At 43.9% G+C, this 23,264-nt stretch overlaps 2 protein-coding genes across 3 annotated transcripts in view; both read right to left on the bottom strand.

Annotated features, from left to right (window-relative positions):
- Positions 1–92: 92 nt before the first annotated feature.
- On the bottom strand, positions 93–15,338 carry CRTAM (cytotoxic and regulatory T cell molecule). Its single transcript, XM_075036703.1, has 13 exons — positions 15,267–15,338; positions 11,824–11,970; positions 8,960–9,112; positions 8,615–8,746; positions 5,417–5,587; positions 4,804–4,860; positions 4,607–4,672; positions 4,263–4,370; positions 3,439–3,510; positions 2,823–2,927; positions 2,268–2,414; positions 1,802–1,885; positions 93–1,064 (listed from the first exon to the last, which is right to left on the bottom strand). Exons 1-13 carry the CDS (start codon positions 15,313–15,315, stop codon positions 934–936), a joined length of 1,422 nt encoding a protein of 473 aa, XP_074892804.1. The 5' UTR covers positions 15,316–15,338; the 3' UTR covers positions 93–933.
- Positions 15,339–17,283: 1,945 nt separating this feature from the next.
- Positions 17,284–23,264, bottom strand: part of UBASH3B (ubiquitin associated and SH3 domain containing B) — a 74,506-nt gene continuing 68,525 nt past the window's right edge. For both annotated transcript variants that reach the window (XM_075034815.1, XM_075034816.1), the window contains exon 14: positions 17,284–22,555. In XM_075034815.1, coding sequence (XP_074890916.1) covers positions 22,418–22,555 — 138 coding nt within the window. In that variant the 3' untranslated portion in view covers positions 17,284–22,417. The remainder of the gene's footprint in view (positions 22,556–23,264) is intronic.

Genomic DNA, 23,264 nt, shown 5'->3' with positions numbered 1-23,264 from the left:
GTTCAGAAACGTTTTTCTGCATTTTCCCCCTTAACTTCTAGTCAGAAATAACGATCATCTAGTGAGGAAAAGAAGTACAGCTTTCTGTTGTAACGTAAACGGCCTTTATTTTAGGAATTCAGTGTTTTTTTCCCGCAGCAGAAGCGGGTCCCGGTGATGGTGGGCCGGGGCTCTAAGGTGGGAAGTCTCGGCCATCCTCCTCGCTCTGCCCGCTGGCAGGCGGAGTGGCTCGGTCCCTGGATTTGGGGAGTCCCGTGGGTAACATCACGCATCCTCTCCGCGTCTGCCGGCCCCTGAGTTGGCAGGACTTCCACGTTTTCGGCACGTTTGGGTTCCAGAGCCGCCGGCAGACCGGTGCGGATGCAGTCTGAGAGAGCCGCCACGTCACGGTCGAGGTGACGAACCGAGGCAGAAGTCCTCGCGAGGGGGGAACGGCCTTCTTTCTTGTTAACACTCTGGACGTCAGGATGCTTTCTTGCTTGGGGAAATGCAGCCGGATGCCCAGGTTTGGGGTCAGAATGAGATAATACAAGTCCCGGTTGGTTTGCAGCTCCCAGGGTTTCCTGCGTGGTCCCGTGCTTGTGGAGGAGGTGGCCGAAGCATTGCGTGAATATCTTCATAGCCTGCGTGTTCCCTTGCCGGGACCCTAGTTGCTGATAGCACCTGAGGTGGGAACGATGAGCTCTGCCTCTGGCAGTGGTTAATTAAATCCTCTGAGGATTACAGGTAGATCAGTCTCTTCATTGCTAATAGGTTTCTGGGAGCACCGGTCCCATCTACCTGTCCCACTGTTTAAAGAAAAGCACAATTGGCTTTTGGATTGAGGGTAGCTGCTTGTACTTCTGCTCCTTGAAATCATACTGATATCTGAATGCTGTAATATAAGTATCAGGAAACAGTGGCGTTTCTGCACATTGTATAGATTTGCCGTTGCTATACGTCTGTTTCCTTTCCACATCCAAACAGTTTCTCACTTATTGCAATGTTTTTGTCTGTTGGAGTCTTCTGCATTGTTTCCGCGTACCCTTCTGTTACGTATTGCGTGTTGGACTTCTGACTGACAACTGAAAGATAAACACACGTTTATTACTGATTTTGTAAAGGCGGTGTGTGTGTACCTGCATGATTTAAATATTTATTTATTTTAAAATATTTGAAAAAGAAGGTAAGTTTGGAAAATATTTTGACAATAATTACAAGCCACTTTCTCTTTTAATGCAGTTTAGGTGCTGCAATAAACTCGTGTTGAAAAATGTTGGAAAAGTTCCCCCATTTTTGTTATGTGGGCTTATTCACCTAAGAAAGCTGCCTTTGTTTAGAACAAAGTCCAAGTGTGGAGCAGAAATACCCCAGCTGAGGAGGCTGACAGACCTGCCTCGGTCTGTAGTCACTGGCTGGGGATAGGATTGATGAAGCACTAATGTTTTGTGGGTGGTGAAATCAGATAAAAGCCATTCAGGACAGTTTAACAATAGTAGTACTCCTGGTACATACCACGGATATTGTTTTTAGTAGTGTTTCAGTAGATTATATTTAGAAACTAGATAAACCCATTGTGATTATCCAGTCTAACCTATAAAATAAAAAGCAATGATTTTCATTTTGTACGGTTCTGCATCACTCTTGCTGAAGCTATAATCTCTGTGGTAGACCTCCAGGTATAAAAGGTTTGGGTTTAGAATATTCAGGTTTAAAACATGCAATTTGCAAATATTTCTGTATAGCAAGATTGACTGCAGTCTGCTCTGGCTGTGGTCAGTAGCAATGCTCTACTTAGTTTATGTTGGTTAAAACTTTTTACCGTTTCCATTCTTCACATGGCCCGGACTGTCTTCATTAGATTTGGATTTATAACTCTCCAGTGTCTGCTCTGAAACATCATTTTCTGTGCAGAAAACAAATGTAATTAAGATGGTGAGATTTTTCCACGACTCTTTCTCACTCTCTGCCTTGAGCGTAAAAATCCTGAGACACTAGTTATAAAATGGGGATCCAATCATCCTGATCATCTGAGAGAGATGCCTAAGACAACAATTTCATTGGCTTTCATGGCACCTCGTGTCAGCTGAAGCATGGCCTGAGGCCATCAGTTACAGGGACTCTTCAACAGTTGTTTGGAACAAGTCACAGTGCCTGTCTATGGGAGAAGGATGTTTTATGGGTGGCTGGAGGAACGGTGTCTTGTCTCCGCTTAACAGGTTCCTCAGCTCTCCAGCCCCTCTGAATAAAGCAGCATCAGCAGTTGTTCTGACAGGGCCATCACCCACCTCTCTTCCACACTCCATGAGCTTTTTTCAGCTTCCTCATAAAAAGCAGGACAATGATGAGCAGCACGAAAATCAGAGCAGCCACCAAGATCGGCAGCAAGAGATTATTCTGCTTCTTTTTGATGCCTTCAGATTTCAGATCTTGCTCTGTAAAAGAGGCAGGTGTATGTTTGTGTTGTTAAATAGCTTCCCGTGTATCTCTGGTAATTAAGAATGATATATCCTGAACAAGGCCAAATGAACATGGTGGGAGACCAGAAGTCACCTTATTGGACTTAAGTTTAGGACGTGAGGTCAAATTTTTTCTTCTTGTATGAACAAGAAAAACTGATTGAAATCAGTGGAACTCATGCTCTGGCACAACAAACAGTTAAATTTACAATTTTCTAGATTATAAAAATGGTTGTGTTTCTGTGGTCCCTCCCCAAGATTGGAAGCCAGCATTACCCTAGTGTACTGACAAAAGGTTTGGAGGTGGATACACAGTCAGAGAGAACCAGCTCGGTGTAAGAAAGCTTGTTGCGTGTTTGGAAGCTGTCATTAAAGAGTTCGTACCGAAGGTGATGATGGAAATCACCGTTACGTTTTCACTTGGTAGTGAGGCTTCTGTCCTGGAAAGTTCCTCTTCTGTGACATTGCCATTGAATGCTGTTTCAGTCCCTGGAGGAATGGAAAGAAAAGTATTTCTCTGAAGGGCAAAGGGATACTTAAGAAATGCATATTTTCCCAGCAGTTTTGAATTCCAGGGCACCTGGTACTGCAATGGAAAGGGACTTCTAGAGCCCTTGAGTTAAAGCTCTGTGCTCGCTTCCTTAACACTGTATTTCGTTTTAATCTAGACCACCTAAGCTTTATGAACAGAAAATCCTGAGAATCGCATACACATTCTTGAATTCAGTGGTTCCCATTTACAGCCAAATTAAAACAAAGCTGAGCTTTGACTCTTTGGTCATTTTGGGGCTTTCCCTGTCCATCAATTTGCTTCTCTTGCTTGCAAACCCAGGAATGAGCATGTATCCTTTTCCTTAAAGCAGGTATTTTTTTTTTTTTTGGTATTCATATCCCTGACTACTCTTTTACTGTCTTCATAGCTCACAGTGGTGCAGTCACCCGTTGTGAGAATCCCTGTCCTTTGCCACCGCCACCCATGTCTGATGATGTAAGGTCGTACCGTTGGGGACATGATAACTTGACGAACCAGCCAATTCTTCCTCTCCTGCTGCAGCTGGCGTTCCTTTGGACCCTGCGCAAACAGAGAGGTGAGCTCTGGCTTTCTTCCGTACACAGGCAATATCTCCTTTGATTCGTAAAACCAAAATGATAAAGCGTGCTGTGCCTACCAAAACTTTACATTCATAAGAGACGTCCTTCCTTATCAGCTATGTAAGCACACCTGGTGAAAGTCCTGTTAAAAGGTTCAGGCTCCCTCTCCATGTATGTTTATCAGCGTACATAGGAATTGTTTATCGGGATGTAGCCATTCTGTGACATTTGTAATCACCGACGTAGCGCTTTTAAACAGATATAAGCAAAGAGTTCATGTATTTCTAAGCCAGCCGACTGATTTTTTTTTCACTGCAGGGCCTGTCATGCCTGCGCCCACCTTGGTCGGTTTTGGCCAACCGATTTCGGCAGTGGAGCCCTCAATTCTTCAGCTGGAAACAGCTCCTGCCTTCAGCAGCTGGAGCCTGCAGCCTGCTGCATGCCCAGGTAACCCTTGTTGCACAGTGCCACCTACTGCAACCGGCCGGAGAGGTCCCAGCCTGGGCTCACTTGCTGCCAGAGCTGCTGCTCCTGCTCCTGCTCATGTTCTTCTGCAGCGAGCCAGAGAGGCTTTGCCTGCTTTCATGGCTGTAAAACTGAGGGCTCCCCGCACAAGCAGGAAACGCTGGGTGTTTTATGGCACACGCTTGTTTGTAACGTGGAAGGTAACGCTGTTCTCGGTACCATTTCTGTCCTGGTTTTGTAAATGCGTGTGACTAAGACCAAACTTACAAGTAGATGCGGTGTCTGGTTGGAGGTTTTGCTGGGTTGGTGTTGGTGCTGAGCTGGTAACTACTGGATCCTCTGGTACTGCAGAAGGGATGGTTGTTTTTTTGGATCCTAAAGGAACCCACCACCCCCCAAACACAAGACAAAAATCAGAAGACACACTTTGCCGTTGAACTGATCCTTGAAAAATGAAACCTGCCCTGGACATGCCATGCTCCTGACTGTTTGGGTGCTCTCTCTGATCAGAGGTCATACTTAGAGTCCTACCCTCCCACCTTCAGCTTCCCTGTCCTCTGAATATATTTACCGCTAAGAAATGAGGGAAAAAATGAAAGTGAAACACTTACCCGTGTGCTGTGGGTAGCTTGGAGCGGAGGCCGTGCTGCTGTTCAGGTCTGACACTGCTGCGGTCACTGGGGAAAAAAACAAAGTGGTTCTGAAGGCTGTGCAAAATGTCCCTCAGTGCTGATGGCAACTGGGAATAGATGCCATGTTTATCTGACCTGTGCATTAATTAAAAAGAGGCCAAGCAATTAATGCCTACCTGTAGATTGCTCATTCTCAGAGACACGCGAAGCTGGTGCAGGATTTGGTTTTGTCACTGAAAAAACCCGACAACAGTACGACTTTCAGAGCACTTTAAAAGCATTTGTTGACTCAAGCAATATAGAAGGAAGTATGAAGTAAGAATAATTAGATCCATCCCAAAGATGAGTAAATAGGCAGAAGGCAAACTGAGAATTATTAGGCAAGCAGCTTCAGTGTTAATTTACAATATTTACACCCTGCTAGCTTTCCAGGTGCATGTGTCTAATATGCAGGAGATATGGGAAGCTCACAGCTTTTTGAGAACATAAACTTTGAGTTATCTTTAAAACTTTAGGACAAACATCACCTGAATCCTAGCAGCAGCATTGGAGAAGTGACCTGCCTGGGCTGCTGTGGCTTAATGTTTAATGAATTCTAAGGTAGTTAAGAAGCAGGAAGAAGCCTCAAAATCTAAGGTTGGAGTTGGTCTATTGCCCCAGGTAGCCGTCTCATTTGAAAATAGATCCCACACATGGGGCAGTAGGCTACAGTCTTCAGCTTTGTGTATGTATCTGCATAACTTTCGCCACTTCAGAGTGGTAAAAATCTGCTGAAGGAGCCTGTGGTACCCGTCCTAGGGAGGTCCTCAAACCGGAAAGATGCCATCAGCTTCTCTTCCCTTAGTGCTTTGTGGTGAACGATGCAGCTGGCTGTTGAATTGGGCCCATAGGCGAGGACTGTCAGCGTGCTGGTTGTGGTCCATTTCTTCCCATCAGCTTCTAACTTGTGCTTAGTGTCACCTATACACCCATTGGAAGAAAACGTTTAAGTGTTTTCCAGTCAAGAGCAATTTAATGAAAAACCTTCCAGGCGCAATCTGCATTACTTTGCTCTGCTAAAGCAGCACCTGATTACTGCGCACAAGTGGTTCATTGTGTAAATGGATTACATGGGAGCCCAAAGGCAGCAAGGTCATGTTTTCTTCCTTGGCAGTTAAGTGCAAACCTTGCTGCACCTCCTGCGCTCAACCCAAAGCCTCTGCTCGGTTTCATGACTCATGTGGGGAAATTCCCCTGCAGCACCCTGCAGGACCGCGGTGAAATGTCCAAACACCCACCAGCACTTTTGCTCCTTACTGAACAGAATAAATTGCTTTGCTGTGTGCCACAGCCACCCACAGCCCGCAGTGGGGAGCCTCAAGGCAAGGACCTGCTGTTTTGCAGTACGACTGAGATCTAGAAAAGTTCTGATTCTGTGTTGTGATATTCAAGGGCATTGAATTTGTGTCTTAATAGCTGTGGATTTGTTACCCCAAACATAAAAAGAAGTTGTGCAATAAAATAAAATAAATATGGATGTGCAACGTTTACATTGTAATAAATAAACACATATATAACTCTATGAAATCTTGTGCAAGTCCTCCATCATCCGTATAGTGCAGGTTTGACTCTTCCCCTTTTGCAGCTGGGCAAAGTTAAACACAAAGATTAATTGCCTTGCCATAATGAATTAGAGAGAGCCATGTAACTTGTCTGATGTAGTTGCTAGTCCTCCAGGTAATACTGACTTCTACTCATTTATATGATACGGAAAAATAAAGATGTATTTCATGTGACACAAAGAGACGCGTTTGAATAGCTCTGGTGGAGAGGAAAGTTTTTTCAGATGTTTACTTTAAATGCCCATGGGGACACAATAATTTCTACTGTCTGTGTATAATGTTACCCTTGGTAAGACCCTTATGTCTTAAATGAAGGAAATTCCTTGTTTCAAATTAGCCTTTACAGGTAACTTGCTGTATCATATAGACCAGTATTTCTCAACCCTCTCATCCATCCCCAGCAGGGTCATGTGAAAGCTCAAAAGGATTTCAGAGTGTTTTTGCTAGGAAGGAAATAATCTTCGTCAGCAACAGCTCAGTAATTACAACTGGTTCGCCCCTGCTGAGCCCTGGTGGAACTGAGGTGTTGCCAGTAATTAAGATGTATTAGCTATTTTCTGATTAGTATAAATATTTGCAGTAAGTGATTAAAGCTGAGAATGGAAGGGGGAGGAAGGAGTGTTCCTCAAAGACTGTCATCCACAAAAAAAAGGAAAGACACATGCAGAAAGTTTGTGAAACAGTGAATTAGGGCAGTTATTTTTTCCTTTCTCTAATTCGCTTCGGCCACAAGCAGGCCGCATGGTGAAATCAGCACCTCTTCGTGTAAATATTCCTTCCTCTGAAAGCCAGCCACAGATGAAATCAACCACCCAGACACAGCACAGGCCCTGCGCTGCTTAATTACATTCCAGGTGCCTGTGGGGCAGGAGGTGGAAGGTAAGGTAGTTCTCCCTGGGATGGCTTGCTCTAAGGGCTGACTGGGTTAGTGCTACAGAGGCAAGGAGGAGATCAAGGTTAAGTACAGGTTTTTGCTAAGGTGAGTGGAGAAACGCATGGTTGGCTTTATGTGTCATGGGAGGTGTGTAGTCTCTGAGTTGAGTGTTGTGATGTTACAAATGATGTACTTTATCAGGCCAGAAATGAGGTTGTTTCAAGTTTAAGGAAACCCCTTGTTTTAGAAGAACACTGGGAAAAATGTATGTAAAAACTTAGAGGTGACATACTGCTTCCCTGAGCTCTTCATAACCTTCACAGCTGGTATTCTCCAAAGCCCTTACAGTCACACACAGAGCCCAGCTCTTCCCAAACACATACAGGATTTTAGAACCTGCTTTTCCAAGACCTATGTGCTGCTCCAGAGCACCTTTCCCCCTGCAATTGCAGATAGCTCCCTGCCCTGGCTTTCATGTCCCTCACTTACCAGCTATGCTGCTTCCCCTGAGTGCAATTCCTTTAAGCATAGGGCTTTATGCTGATGCATTAATCCCTGTGTATCTGGCAGCCCGGATATTTTTCTTTAGTCCTGAGTTCCAGTTATATTGAGGCCAGCACACTTCTGTCTTGTTTTCTAGAGCTCTTGGTTTAAAAAGCCATCTTGGGGCTGGGAGGAGGAAGATTACAGTCTAAGCTTTGAATATGTTGCTTGATGATGCAAAATACGAATAAGAGCTTGTTGATATGTGAAGGAAAATGCATTTTCATCTATAGGTATTTTCCTCACACTGTGATACAGATGTGCATTTCCTCTCCACTGTGCTACAGTTACAGCTAATAAGGTAGTTATTATTAGAACATGGCCTTCAAAAGCAGCTGTTTATATCATACACAGATTAAATTGAGCTATGTGGTGGCTCTGTTCCTCCTCATGTGTGTCCACCCAGATGCGTGCAGACCTCTCACTGCTGGGAGCGTTGCAGGGTGGTGTGGGCTGTGTTTCCTGAGCTCTCTTCTTGCTCCTGCTAGTGAGCTGCCTGGCTCTGAACACATTAATGAGAGAGAAATGCTGCTGGTGTGCCTGTGAGCTGCTCAGCAAAGCTGAGGAAAATCTGTCTACTGTTTACAATATGGAAATAGTGATAATGGATTTGTTAACTGACTTTATAATGGGGCTTTGACAATTGTGCCTCCACAGTTTTGGTTTCCTTTTATTTCAGCAGAATTTCCCTGCAGACTCTCAAGGGATCTTGGTGCCAAGTGGTGGTGGTCTGCCCTGAACATGAGCAAAGCAAATGAGCCCTCTCCCTTGCACAAATACTGGAATTTAGTGCTGATTTTTCTCCAAATCTGCACCACGGGGGCTAAGTTGTATTAAATGAGTGGAGGATGAGTGGTAGCTCCAGCTGATGTGTTGCAGAAGGTGTTTCATCCTCCACTGTTTTTACATGTGCCCAAGGCTGATAAAAAGAAATTGTTAGTAATCAATCCCTGGTCCTTTAACACTTACCAGGGAGCTCTATCCCGTTGTCCAACAGCCAGGTAATCTGGGGCTGTGGTTTAGATCCTTGGGTATAGCAAGACAGTGTGATGTTTCTTTCTGTGTCTCGGTATACTTCCAGTACTGGATTAGAAGGAGTAGCTGCAGCAGTAAGATTTAGAATCAGTTATAGTACATCTTTCTACTCAGTTTTATGAATGGTTGCATACATAGCATTATTTGGGGGGACTGAGCTAAGACAAGGCTTATGTTGTGTTATGCACCACACAACTGCAGGCAGAAACGCAGGTCTGCAATTGAGGAGCTCGCTTTGTTGTTCTGCTCCTCTGGAACAAAGCAGGTGAAGGAACTTACCTAATACCTCGACAGCCTTGTTCTTGCTTTTGAACGGTATGCTGTAGTAGAAGCATTTATATACGCCTTCATCGTGCACTGTTACGTTAGACAGTTGGATGGATAATTCATCCTTTGAATAACGGATAAGTTTGTACCTCTGATCTCTTAAAGCTGTAAGGAAAACAAAACCCAGCATGCTATGCGTGTTGGTACATAAGAGGAAGACAGATAATCAAAGCAGTAATGAATGAGGATCATTTTCTTTATTATATTTTTCTAATTCATCAGCACTTGATGTAAGGGAGCAGTTCTAGCATAAAACATTCCTAGCTGGTGCTGCACTAGTAGAGAGGCAATAGTAAATTGAAGAAGGGGGGATGTGTGCTGTCAGCAGGCAAAACGACGTGTTTTTTCTTGCTTTTATTTTCAGGGGGTCTTGTTCCTGTGTTCCCAGGTATTATAGCAATTTGGGTTCTTTAAGTGCCTAGATGGATTAATACAAGCAAACGTTGGGGTGTGAGGACATGATATATGGTCAGAAAAGTAGTATGATCTTTGAATATACAGCATAGATTAACGAACTGAGGACCTTTCTCTTCCCCATTCCCCAGGCCTTTGTTTGGCCTTGAAAAAATCACTTCCCCTCTTTGGGTGTTTTTTTTTTTTTAATATATAAATGAACACTATGGTCAGCACACACTTCTTTATTAACTGCTTATTGTTTGCCTGTTTTGCTTCTCCTACCCTTCTCTAATTACCTTGACTTTAATGAGACCATATCCTAGGATATCTGTACTCTGCTGTACAGTTCCCTTTCTCTCTTTCTCAACTTTCTAGTCTTTGCTTCATTCCTCCTGCTGGATGACTCATGGGAGTCCTTGGGATCAGACCCGCAAGTCACACGGACTTTTCCCACAATCGCAGGATAGAAAGTGTAACTTTCTGCCCTTAAATTGAACTGAAACTGGGGCTGTCTACCAGTCATTAGGGAGAAAAAGACCTCAAAACCTATCTTTTTATTTTTAATTTTTTTAGCTTAGGTCTTGTCGAAATACAGAATTGGGAGAAAATCACAACAGTACTATAATTTATGAAGTGATTAATTATTAAAGGATCTTTAAAACACCATGATGTAAGACTTGTAGCTAGCTTGTCATATTTTTAGCTATGAGACTGAAGGGAACCGATTCATGAAGTGGTTTACTGGAGAAGCAATGTGACTGAGATTCATAGTGGTGATTCAGAATAAATGAAAATGTCCATGGGTGCTGTAAAGTTTGGTTTCTCTCTAAATGAGGACTGTTTTCTTTTGTATTGCAGAAGGAAAATATTCAGTGTGTCTGACTTACCAAGGATCCAAATACTTTGCAAATTCTAGTCCTTATGGGTGTTATATCACGCGTCTTACTGAAGGGGGAATCGTGGGATGTGGAAACTATGGGTTGAATCCTCAGGTGATTTAAGACAGATACTGTTTTGTTCACTTGGGTTAAGGTCTGCTCCTATAGGGACTAGTGGATATGTCCTTTCCCTAACCTTATTAAATTGCTGTGTCGACTCAGCAAAACTTGAAGCATCAAAAGGGCTAGAGCCGTTAAAAGGTGGAGATATTTAAAACTGGACATGGGGAGAATAAAGTGTCTCAGTCCAAAATTCTCTGCATAGAAAGACAGTGTTTGTGGCTGTAGCCAGGGCCATAGAGAACTTGCGTAAATGAAGGAATTATTGCTGCTCTTGCTTACCTCTACAGTGTAAAATACTGAGAACATACATATATGTAAAAAATAGAGATAACTGGTGGAGAGGCAATTTCCTCCTAGGTCTTGCAGTTCTTGGCTGCAGGGGAACTCCTGCCATAGCCTGCTGTGGTTTTAGGAAGCCTGGATGTCAAAGCAGCACAGAGCAGGTTGCAGTAGCCCTGTTTCCCATATTGATTAGCTGTCAGTGGCTCAGCACTGAGGTTTTTTTGATCCCATTTGATTCTAATGGTTCATATGCATTATACTGAGAGTACTGAACTTGTGATCCTGGATTCCACAAGAAAATACATACATGTGTGAGTCATTTAAAATTGCTAATGAACACTCATCCCACTTGCTCTTTTAACTGACTAAATAGGAGCAACAGTTACTCATTACATTTTCAATTTAGAAATATTGGCAATACTTGCAGGAAATATTAGTAGGCTGGTTTGATGCAGGTGGCAAGACCTGGTGGCTGGGATTCCCAGAGCAACCGAAGAGGACGCTCAGTTCCTGGGCAGTTTCAATGGGAGCTGGGTACCCAATGCCATTTGGCTGAATCCCAGTCAGTATTATCATTAAAGCCTAAAGGCTTTAACAAGCAGAGATGCTGACTAGGTACTATACAAATGGGGAAGACCAAGGCAGTCCTCATCTTGTAGAGCTGTCGAATTTGGGCGAACAGGAGGAGAGATAAGGACAGAGAGACATGAGTTGTAGGGAGTGGAAAGGAACACGATAATTGTAACTGGTTTTGTCAGCACATATTGGAAATCACTGCTTATTTTCTAAAAATTTCCTCTTGATGCACATCGAATTTGCCGATGAGAGGAAAAGTACCCAGGGCTTTCAGGCATGTCCACTCCTGTCTCTCTTGTAAGGCAAGAGTAGGCTTTTTGTGCTAATCTCTTGGTGCTGGTGGTAACTACAGTTCATTGCTAAAAGCTCTAGTGCCAGACCACTCTTGTGGAGGTTTCCATTTTGTCAGCTTCCTGCCAGAAAGGGGCTGAATGTAAAACCATCTTAGGCAGTTGGGTGGCAGGTGAGTCAGACTGGCCATGGGTGGGAGCCAGGAAAGCCCACTTCTGAGCGACCCTCCAGCCCCCCGTGGAAAGTGCTGCATTCAGTTTTCACACTTACCCCGCTGGGTGTTTAGGAAAATGGCAAACCCGTGAGGGTTTAACCACTGCCGGGCTGAACTGTTGTCGCTGCTGAGGGTGCAGCGGAGATTTAGGTCCTCTCCTTCCTTTAGAGTTATGGTTTCACTGCCAGCTTCTGGAAAATCCCCTGCCAGAGATAAAGGGAAAAAACAAGTATTAAAATGTGACATGAAGTAAAGCAACGATGTTTCACACAGAGTAATATGTCAACTTTCCTTTTTTTCGAGGGCGTAAAGGTTTTTCTACATTAGGAAACTTGCCAATATGATTGCACCATTATAAATAAATCACGGTCATTAGATAGGTCATCACAGTCACTGGGTAAGACTTGTACCAAAGGTTTGTGATCTTCACCTGCTAGCACAACCAGGTTTAGTTATTAAACATTATTCCACATGAGTCACTGAAGAACTCATAGCAGACCCCTTTAATGCACATTCTCCCTGTATGTTAGCACAAACATTAATTTTCATTATTCCATGTTCCATTCTGGAGCTGTTGAACCTGATTTGCAAGTCTGTATGACTGAGCAGTGAATGATCAGCGCCTCTGAAAAATGAGGGGTTTTTTATTCAGAAATTGTAATGCTGCAACTCTCTGAACTGGCTTTGAAACTTCTTTCAAAGATAGGATCCTCAAACCTGGCATGGCACAGGTTACTAAAATGAAATTTCATTTTCTTTCCTCCCAGTTCATTTTACAGATGGGCAGTAAAGTGTGTTTTTCTCTCCAGACATTTGTGAAAATATTTGATGACCTGGAATGAATTGCCTTCCTCAGAAAAAAGCCTGTCCTGGAGAAATTACTAAGACCAGTGCCTGGGTCAGAGTTAGGTAAATAGGCAGTAAGAGGGTTTTATTTTTCATTCCCATTTTGTGTGTTTTGATTTTATTTTCCAGATAGCTGTCTGCCGCAAGTTCCTACTGCGTACATAAGCACTGCAGTTTGGGGAAACAAATCTTTCTGGGCTTCAGGAAAGCTTTTCATTTTCTTAAAAACATTTTAAAATATACCAGAAATGAAGGTATCGTAGCGCATTCTTGCTGGACCTGATCTTTTTACCACTAAAATCAGAGGAAGGACTTGTCTCCCTGTAAGACAGCATTTTCTCCTGGGGATCTGTTGCCATGCCTTATCCTTGAGTTGAGCACACCCGACATTGCGGGGGCCAGACGTGGCCCAGGAAAATGGTCAGTGTTGTAGCTTGGGACTTCACAATAGCAAATACACCATAGATCTTTTCTCTTACTTCGCTATCTAATTTTTGCAGTCTATAAGCTTGTAGAAGAGATTTCCTTGTAATATCTCAATATTTTTACTTCCAAATTTGTAAGTATGATGTATGCTGCTTTAGCTAAGGAGAAACTCTGCAATACAGATCTGCTGTCTATCCTTTGCTGCCAGGAGACACCACGGGCTGGGTTCGACTGAATCACTGTGCACTGGTGAGGCCCTGTTGAACTTACAGTGGCCGTAGCTGATTTACCATCACATATGGCACATCAGTGGCTTTGGCTTATATTTCCTCTTGATTCCACCTCCATTTCCTAGGGTTAGTGTTTCAGTGGGTTTTTCAGGGCTTGTGCCACGCGGGGGTCATTTGCAGAGGAGCGGTAGAAAAGGAAAACCTCCTTGCAGGGGTTCCACTTGTGAAGACCTGTGTTGGGAGGTGTATGCTGTTAACGTAGCAGAGAGGACCTTGTCTGTGGTTTTCCACGGGGCCCTTCTGCGTTTTTTTGTAGCGACGGTTTCCTGTCGCTAACAGCACTGTGGGGTCTTTCAAGTCACACCTTTTGAGGTGAAAGCAGCAAGATTGAACAAGGAAAGGTGGGGGTGTTGCTTGCTTTTCTAAAAGAGAAAAAAGCAGCCCCCAGAACAGAGCATAGACGTAATTTCCATGAGAGACCATGGCTTCATTCAGACCATGACTCACAGGTCAAATTTCCTTCCTCGTATGGGGGGCAGTTTGACATGGCTGTGGTCTTCAAGCCACTGTAGCCCACCACTGTACAGTCACTGGGGCACGGGAGATGCTGCCGTGCCAGCTCCAGAGGACTGTGGTTCTTGTACTGTGTGGATCCCAGGTGCCCCAGCTACCCGGAAAAATTAGTCTGGCATCAAGTACAGTGATATATCCACCTTCTTGGCAAGAAAGGGCAACAATTTCTTGCTAGAAATTGCAGGATGCAACTGAACAGAATGGTTCGTGCCTCTGGTTACTATTATTTTAGCCATCAGAAAGCGCACAGAGAACTCGTTGCGGTGATACTCACTCAATGCATCATTTCAGAGTTATCTTTAAAACTGTAGCCTATAGAGACATCCTGTTTAATGAGTTATTTTTGACCTGTGGCTGCCGACCTGTGACTGGGAGTCTGAATTAATTCTGATGGCCAAGAGCAGCTAGCGGTCGTCAGCAGGTAAAACTTCAGCATGCAGGAGTCTGTGGCAATACTGGGGGAAGAGGGATTGTGTGCTCAGAGTGGAAGTTGCTGATTTGGAGCAAGTCTAAAGGGCACTGCAAGTGCTGGTTCAGCTAGAATATAACCGACAGCTCCTTAAGGCCTGGCTTCTGTTAAACACAATCAATGGTAATAAAATATCCTAAGCATAGGGTATTACAGAATGCTTGGTTGCTGTTTAGACACCGAGGTTTCACGTGGCCTCTCTTAACAATACCCTTGTGTGCGAGAGCATTAGCAAAGTGTCAGCAATAGCCCTGCTATGGTTTCTGCTCCAGCATTTGTTAAGAGAGGAGAGGGACTATTGCTTTGGCCAGCACCAGGCTCGTGCATGCAGTCCTCCTGCAAAGGTCAGGAGTGAAGCCTGCAAGAATCCTGAGCTGTAGATAGCTGTCTTGCTGCTTTCCTTACTTAAATCTTTCCCTATTTGACATGGTCAAACATGCATCTCTCACACTCTCCTGTGTGTGAAAGACAGGAGATTAGCAAAGTAAGTATAAACTACATCCTCTAGCAGCAGGAGTAAGGAGATTGAGCATTTAAAGTGCTTTTCATTTTCAAAGTACGTTGCAAGTGCTTTCTAAACTATTCTGACTTCTTATATTAGCCTTTCTTTACACAATACATGAACAAAGACATACACAGATATCCAAGCCATGGTAAGTAAGCAGTGATCCGCTGTCCAAATTTAAGGGAGAATCTTTAGATTCCCCAATGCTTTGCCATCTCAAGCATGCCACCAGCTGCTAGGAGGTGAACTGGTCTCCTCTATACTGGGTTTAGGAGTCAGTTGGAATCCAGCACCAGCGTGCTCTGGAAATTGGGCGACAACGCGGCATTGTCAACAAGAAAACAACAGCAAAGCTGCCTTGCGTGTGGCGTGCTGAAACTGGAAATGGAGCTCTCCAAGCTGGACTGCTTGCAAAAGGGAGATCGTGTTAAGACAATGCGTATCGCTTACCTTGCATCAGGAACAGAGCCGCGACGTGTAGCACCCTGGTGAAAGTCATGTTGCGGTGTGGGTGCAGGCGGATGGCGCTGGCTTCCTCTCTCTGCCGGGGCCGCTGCGCAGCAGGTCCCTTTTCAGCACGGGGGGAGCAGATTTACCGTGACTTCATCACTGCCGGGGTCTCTGCCTCCTTTCCTTCTCTCAGCTGTTCCACTCTCTTCTCCCCCGCTCCGTCTTGTGTTTCCTACGTGTTGGCGACTGCTGAGAAATCGGTGACCTCACAGGTCCCTAAAATGAAACTGGTGGGTGACAGGACTGGGGGCATTTCACCTTGCACCCCCTCCAGCTCGCTCTCGCTCAGCGTCTGTGCGGGGGAGAGGTGTACGTGGTGGGGAGAAGAGGGTAAAGGTTGAGAGAAACGTGGGCCGGGGGTAACCCCGCCAGGGACCCCTGCTGCAGGGATGCTACGGGTGCGCCGTGTGCAGGATTTAATTCCTCAAGGTGGGGAGGCACCCAGGAAGGCAGAGCTTGTTTGGCGGACACCACCGTAGTGCAGTAACTGGCAAGGTTGCTTGAAAACCCAGCTGTGCGGTTTAAATCCCTGGAAAAACAGTCTTGGGTCACTCTGCGTCGCATACCGCCACGTGCGCGGGAGGTTTGCTTTGCTCTGCTTGCAGGGATCCTGGCAAAACAAATAACGAGAGAACGGTAATTTGCTGCGTGTGGTTTGTGGCTCTCCAGGGAATGAAGAGTATTGGTGAGGTGGTTGCGAAAGGTTCGCTGAAGCACGGGGCAGGAGAGGGATGTAGTCATCCCTCCCACAGCAGAGGGATGACTACATCCAAGAGGACCGGTGGCAGAGTCTGGGTTTCCCGTGTCCCCTTGAGGGTCTGATTATTTCGGGAGCTCTCTGGAGCATAGCAAACCTTTTTGTGTCTCCTGGTGTGCGATGTCTAGTAACATCACAAGATTTATCCAAGCCTGTTGCAGGCAGAGCCTCTTCTTGTGGTGTAGCCACGTGTGCTGATTTCCAAAAAGGCTTTGGCAGATCCTCTTCTGGCATTTCTCTGCAACTCCCCAACATTTAGTGCAAATGACTAATATTGTCAAAATGAGCTGACTTTAATAGGTAAGAAATATGGTTTAAAAACTGCATTTGCAGGACATGGGTTTGAGTGAACTGGACAAAGTGGTTAATTATAAATACATTATGCATTTCACTTCTAATTTATTGGAACCCATTTCCATTAAACTTTCAGGTGCATGAAGTACATCATTCTATTAGTGTCTATCTGATTGATCAAAGCTATGACTTTTATGTTAATTGTAATATAATTAGTTTTACTGAAAAACAGAGCTGTAGGCCATAAAGTTTAATGTAGATAGTTGGTTTGAAAGGAAAGAGTCTCACTGGCTGATAAAACTACTGCTGGATTAAAAAATCCAGATAAGAAAGAAGGTATGTGTTGTAAAGGAAAGCATTGCTTTGGTTTAAAAGTTGTGCTTCCAGTTCCACACACCTAAACCCGACAGTAAAATAAATCTGGGGAAAAAAGCCATCCAGCAGTAAGACACTGAAGCCACCTGCCTCCGACCCAGTGGGAAAACTGCGTCCCTGTGCAGTAGATGGAAAACCAGACTTGGGATGGTTTTGTGCCATCTGCTGTCAAATAAATGAACTTCATCTTCAGTGGAGGGAATTAAAACGTAGCTCAAATTCCCCTTTCTCCTTGATGCTTCTGAGGTTTGCACCCCAAAATAGGATGCGGTGAGGGCAGCATTGCAACCCAAACTGAGAAACAGCCCTGACTCCCTTTTTATCTCAAGGTCCCAGTACAGCTGCTCTCTAGGCATATGCCCAGTACAGGTGTTTTTCCTACCTACATCTTGCTGGAGCCACTGAAAACGTTGCTCAGGTGCAATGCACCGGCCCCTCTAATCAGGCACTTCATTGAAGGTCTATGTCAGAATATTCACTACGGCAAAGTCCAACATGCTTGAGACGAAAACTTAAATAGGAAGGGCAAGGTGCGGGTGCGTGGCATCTTTATTAAATCATCTACAAGACATTTTTGTCTGACTTCCAAGAAATCCATTTAATGTCATAAGCAAATTAAAATGCAGTGGTTGTTTTAACAGTGTTAGCACTTGAAACTGAGATTTAAAAACAACCAAACCACCCCCCCCAAATAAAAAAATACAGATGCCACAGGTAATTACAGCTATTTTTGGCAATACAATTATTGTTTTTTTTAAACAGCAAACATTTTTCTCAAATAAATACAATCTGCTCACACTAAAAAACATAATAAACAGAATGATACAACAGGTTTAAAATAAAAAATTAAAAAAAGTATCCATTGATAACATCAAGTTTTAAGAGATGTCCACAGAGAGAAACTTCAGAAAATACATTTTCATGGGAAGTAATAGAAAGGAACTGGCTGTGTATTGTCTGTTATGTAGCATGTATGGTTCATGAATATTCCCCAGGGAACAAGTATTTGAGGAAGTGGTGAGAAGTAAGTAGCGATTTAGAGTGTATGCAACCAATCACATTTACTGCTTAATTTTTTTTTTGTTCGTTCTTTCACCATTTTAAGCATGTCTGCTACCACCATAATTTCACGTATATTTTTAAAGTTCAGATAATTTCCTCTATGCTTAGGCTCTTCTTTAAAAACAAAACATATCAAACCACAAACCAAACCTATTAAGGCTCCCTTTCTAAACAATAGTTTTCATACAGAACTTTAATACATTTTAAGTTGTGAAGCATCGCAAACTAATTTCCAGCTCTGGGTTTAAATGAGGGTTAGTCGACTACAGCCTAACTCAACTATCTAGCATCCCTCTTTTTGAAATGAACATGAATATAATCAGACACAAAATCTCACCCTACTTCTGCATGCATTTCTTAAATCAGGACTGGAAGGGCTCAACCCCACACAGATACGAGCCCTCCAAATTCCTCATTAAGTCAGTGGCAGGTGGGGGGGAGCAGCCTGTGGTAGGACCAGGCTTTGCGTGGATTTATCCCAAGCCTGAGGAAATCATGAGAAATCTTCCTCTTTGTTTCCTGGGGCTCTGGATCAGGCCTTTGTAAGGACCCACAGGACGCAGAGGGAAGAGTTTACAACCCCTCGTATCCTCCTGCAGTATGCAGGAGCTACGTAGAGAGGCTGAGTTTGTCACAGTGCTGTACGCAACCCACTCCCCAACCTCTGGCTTTTTTTTTCCCCAAAGAGACGCAGTCGGCACACGGTCAAAGATGACAGTACCCACGTCCCTGAGCTATTGCTACCCAGGGGGCTCAGGGCTGCGGATACAAAATTGTACTCTGGGAAATTGCACGCCAGCATCCCTTCTACCCTTTTTGTTTTGTAGAATTACTGCTGGCGTCGCCTTCACTCAAGAGAATTCCTGCAGAATTCTTGTAAACCACCACTTATTTGGTGATGTAAATTATCACTTTTATAGTAACATTGATACTAGAAGCTAAAACCAGAGGAGAGAAGGAGGCTCCTACCATCAGCTGACTTCTTTCTGAAACTGTTCAGTCTGAGTGAAAAGGGAAATACGTTTTTGTCTGAAGTTATGGCCTGGACCCTCGGTTTGCATAAACAAGCAAAGTTCTGTTGATTTGAGTATACGGTGTCGATTTACACTCACGGAGAACCTGGTTCCATGCTCAGAGGGCTTAAGGATTTGGCTGTAGCTGCCGCTGCACTAAATGTAAAGGAAACGCGTGAAACCATAGACCTGGCCCCTGCACTAAACTGGAAAGGTATCCCCAGGCAGAGCTCAAGCCTTGGGGCTGGGGCATGCTGCAGCCCCCTCCCATCCATTTCAGCAGAGGGAGATACAAAGTCCAGTGATAAGGGCGCGAACTCTTGATCAAAATGTGAACTTGTTCAAATACCCTGGTTTCGACCTTCTGGTGCCGAGTGTTATCCCGTCAGCTGCTGCCGTGCTAGAATTTGATTCTGCGCTTTGATTCTTGTAAGTTTCTAGCCCAACCCTTAAATTGCAGTTTGTGAAAATACTGGATGAACAACTTACTCTTGGCAGATTTCCAGCTTTATTCCTTAATTGGGAAGAGAGGGAACTGCTTTTTCCCTCCTATACCCTAATTAAACTCTTGGGATCTGATGCAGCTCACAGTGAAGGCAAGGAAAAGACTTGCATGCACTTTAGATAGATCACGTCTAATGTTCTTCTGGGACAAAACACTGAAGTGACGTTAAATACACATTAATGAGCAGCAATGGAGTGAAAGTGAAGCAGCAATTGTTTTGTATTCTTAACATGTCAATTAAAAAATTTAAAAGGAACTTTTTTTTTCCTCCCCCCCAACATGCCTTATCAACATGAGACTACTTAACACAAAACCCCTATGAGAAATCAAAATGCTAGAAGAAAATAAGATTTTTCTTTCTGAGATTCTTGACACCTGAAAAATCTAATTTGAGATAAGACTAAAATTGTCAAAATACTTTCCCAAACATCCAAAAATATACTTTTTTTTTTTTAAGAAGAGAGTATTTTAACATCTACCTTCTCAAACAGAACATTCTTTTCTATGTTTCTTACTATATGCAAAGATCAGCTAGTACAATATTCAAACTGTGCATTCAGGTTTTGTTCTCTCTGTTTCATGCTTCTGTCTAAATAAACTCCTTGTAACGTCGCTTAACTGCAGTAGGACCGGAGCAGCCTCCACTGTTTTGTATAGGCAATATTTGTTGCCTCAAATTATATCTTGCTGGCCCATAGCGTGAAACAAAAAGCAGTCCAGAGAATTACACGTGCATCAGTAACCAAATTAGTTTTGGTTGATTGTCATCTATTTAGTTTTAAACTCTTTGCAAATTTGCAGTGAGTAAGCATGGAGGAAAACAAGCCAGAAATGCTCTTCAGAATGTCTGTACACAGCCAAAAATAGTTTAAATTACAGTTAAAATCTTAAGTGACAACAGGATAACTGCACAGGAGCAGTTTCTTCTGTCACGTTGTAAGTTATCTCCCTGACTTTTCAGTATACATCCCCGGTATAATAATGCACTTATGAATGGCCTACTGTGTATTACATAGTCATAAATGTATAAATAATGGACTATTGTTATGGATCATGACAATGTACATATTGCACAGGATGAGCTCTCTGCTGACTCACTCAAAATATGTACAGAATCTGGCGTACTCTCCCTGGCCAAGCTCATTAAAACCCAGAGACAAAGCTGAGCTAAAACCCCTTAAGATTTGTTACATTGCAATTGCTGAGTGTTTTGCCTCATTTAGGAAGAGGGGATTGCAGTTTATCACTCCTTATTTGTTCTGACTGCTGAAAGCGCAGCTCAGTCGTATCCTACTGAAGGTGAGACCTGTCCTGCCGAAGGCTTGATAGGTTAAAAGAAACCAACACAAAACAAACTTTGATCTTGCTATGAATAATAAGCCTTTGTCGAAGTTGACCAGCTGTGCCATAACAAGCATTTCAAATGAGGACACTAACACTTTCTGCAGAGGAAAAGCTGGACAGAAGAGGGATACCTAGGATGCCAGAATTTCTTCCCTGGTACTTCTGAACTTGCCTTTGATGCTATTTATGGGAATACGCAGACTTACAGCCCAAACCAAGAAAGGAGTATGCCTAATTCTCTTTCATCCCATTTAAGCACATTTCAAAGTACCTTCTGAAAGTAAGCCTATGCTGATAAGACCCAAATGTCTGCAGGAACTTTTTTGACCCAAAGCTGATGACTTAAGCTAATATTATTCTAAAAGAAATCCGCTCTGAAGCCAGTTTATACTGTAAACTACCCACTGTGGTATATTTTGCATTCTGCTGTGAAGCAGCTGGTATTGGCATCTTGCAGGCTGTTGCACTGAGGACACTTCTTGTGATAATGTCAAAGATTTTTAGCTACAGATGGAAACCCTTCTCTTCCCCTTCTCTCAAAATCCTAACCCTTCCCCCACTGGATAAATAGCATCTTAATAGGCCAAAGCATGTCACTCCTAAATTTAAGTGTACTGTTTTTTCAGCTCTGCTTTGTCTTTATGACAGATGGCACTTGGGAATTAAGGAAAAGGAAGCAAAGCATGCAGCGGAGGCTGAATTTCAGCGTCTTTTTGATTTTGTCATTACCTCCTGAAGAAAGCTGCTTACTGCAGAATGTCACCAGGGCTGACAGAAAAGCTCACAAGGGACAGAAAGCCACCACTGTGTAAATGACCAGCACAAAATCTCAGTATAAAAGGGAAAACCCTTTTCCGAGGTCTTCTGAAGGGAATTTAAGTGACACAAACTCTTTAGGCTGGGTCTGTGCACAAGGGTGGATTTCAATAACCTAAATAATGGGAACCCCCCCCCCCAACATTCTAAATCCTTCAGGTTTGGTTGGAAAAGGCTTATTTCATCTTCACTTAAAAGAAACTGCTCCCAGTCTTTGTTCACAACGGTGCTGCCTTTTGATGTGCAAACTTAATCTGTAAGTGACGTGAAATTCAGAATTTTCTTCTGACGTGGATCAGCGTCAATCGATCTTTGCATCCACGGTATGCCCCACACCAACACCTAACACAGTGCTCAAATAGAGGAGAGGAATAATCTGATGCTGCCTGCAGAGGCAATGCTGGACTCTCATTTCCAGCTGGTGGTGATACGCTTTATGGAAGGTGCTGAGAATTTGGGGGTTGTGAGTGAGGGGGATCTTAACACGTGGTCCTGAACAAGCCTGCTAATGCTTTGCAAAAATAGTAGTGAAAAAAAACCCAGCATCCTGAATGCTTGACTTTTACACAGTGCTAGTTGTTTCTAACGTGGTGCAGAAGGCAGTGAAAGTTACTGGTGTTATCAGAGCTCCATTCAAGGTAGGAAAATATACGAGCTACTGACTAAACAGAGACTCCTGCTGTGCAAGAGCTTCGATCTGTATTTTAATATTTTTTCCCTCAGATCACTCCCTTTTGTATTTGTCTAGTTGTACGTGAGAATTCTTGCATGACTGTGGCTGTGTGAGAGATATGCTAGAACAGCTGTTTGTGTGACCCACTGAACATATTATGACTATTTTTCCACTTCCAATAAACACAAGAAAGAAGAGACATTCTCCAACGCTTAGAAAGGCCATGGGTTTTCCTTGCTCATGTAGCTTTGCCTATTCTTGTAGTAAGGTTTCTCTCCAGTTAAAGCCTCCAGTTGGTCCGTGTGTGAGAGGGAGGATGGGGGGGTCCGTAAGCTGCCAAACGCCTGTATCTCCCAGTTCTTCGCATGAACAAAACCCCAAGTATGGAATCTGTGTGAAGAGAGGTGGAAATAAAGGCAATGAGCAGGGATGGAGCTGTGCAAGGAGGGAGCTCCCCGAAGGGTCGAGTCCTGCTGTGCTACCGAAGCATTTCACTCGCTTCTCTCTCTCCGCCTCTCCCCAAAGCCCGTTTTCAGAAGATGATTGTAGGACTCGGGTGTGACAGCCAGACTTTACACACCACTGTATGTGCAAAACACTGGGAAAGACAGATTACATCCTTGTAACGTAGTTTAAATATGGGCCAGTTCAAACCAAAGATGTCCTGTTGGCTGACACGGTCCCAAACCCTGAAGGCCAGCACAGCTGTGGAGAAGAAATATGGATGCTACTCTGGCTCGGGTGTCCTCAGGTCTAGTATCAGCTGTGAATATCCCAGCGAGCGTCTGCAAGGCTGGCGGTGCACAATGCCATCTCCTTAGCCAGGGCAGGGGTAAAGCAATGAAGGCAGAAGACCCCGTTATAATTTTCAGGCCTTTTCCCTGACCGTTAAAAGCTCTTTGGAGGGAAGTGAGAAGGGGAAGTGCTGTAGGGCAGAAGTGCCCTGTTAACTGTGGTTGGGGTGGTTTCGGCACTGGAGGGCACTGTGGGAGTCTCTGTACGGTCCCCGTAAAGCCTACGGCAGAGTCACTGCAAGCCCATTTGTAGGTGGGCGTCTGATCCCATGCTATCTGTTACAGAAGTGACACGTTAAGATAAG

This window comes from Buteo buteo, chromosome 9 (assembly GCF_964188355.1).
Source record: "Buteo buteo chromosome 9, bButBut1.hap1.1, whole genome shotgun sequence".
Classification (NCBI taxonomy): domain Eukaryota; kingdom Metazoa; phylum Chordata; class Aves; order Accipitriformes; family Accipitridae; genus Buteo; species Buteo buteo.
This window is presented reverse-complemented; position numbering and strand designations above follow the sequence as displayed.

What these genes read in the sequence shown, in the direction of transcription:
- CRTAM (XM_075036703.1), bottom strand. Translation starts at nt 15,315, where the DNA reads ATGACTTTCACCAGGGTGCTACACGTCGCGGCTCTGTTCCTGATGCAA. An exon ending in AAGTTATCATGTCCCCAACG is followed by an intron (nt 2,928 to 3,438) that starts GTACGACCTTAC and finishes CCATTCCTCCAG; the next exon opens with GGACTGAAACAGCATTCAAT. An exon ending in GATTTCCATCATCACCTTCG is followed by an intron (nt 2,415 to 2,822) that starts GTACGAACTCTT and finishes CCTCTTTTACAG; the next exon opens with AGCAAGATCTGAAATCTGAA.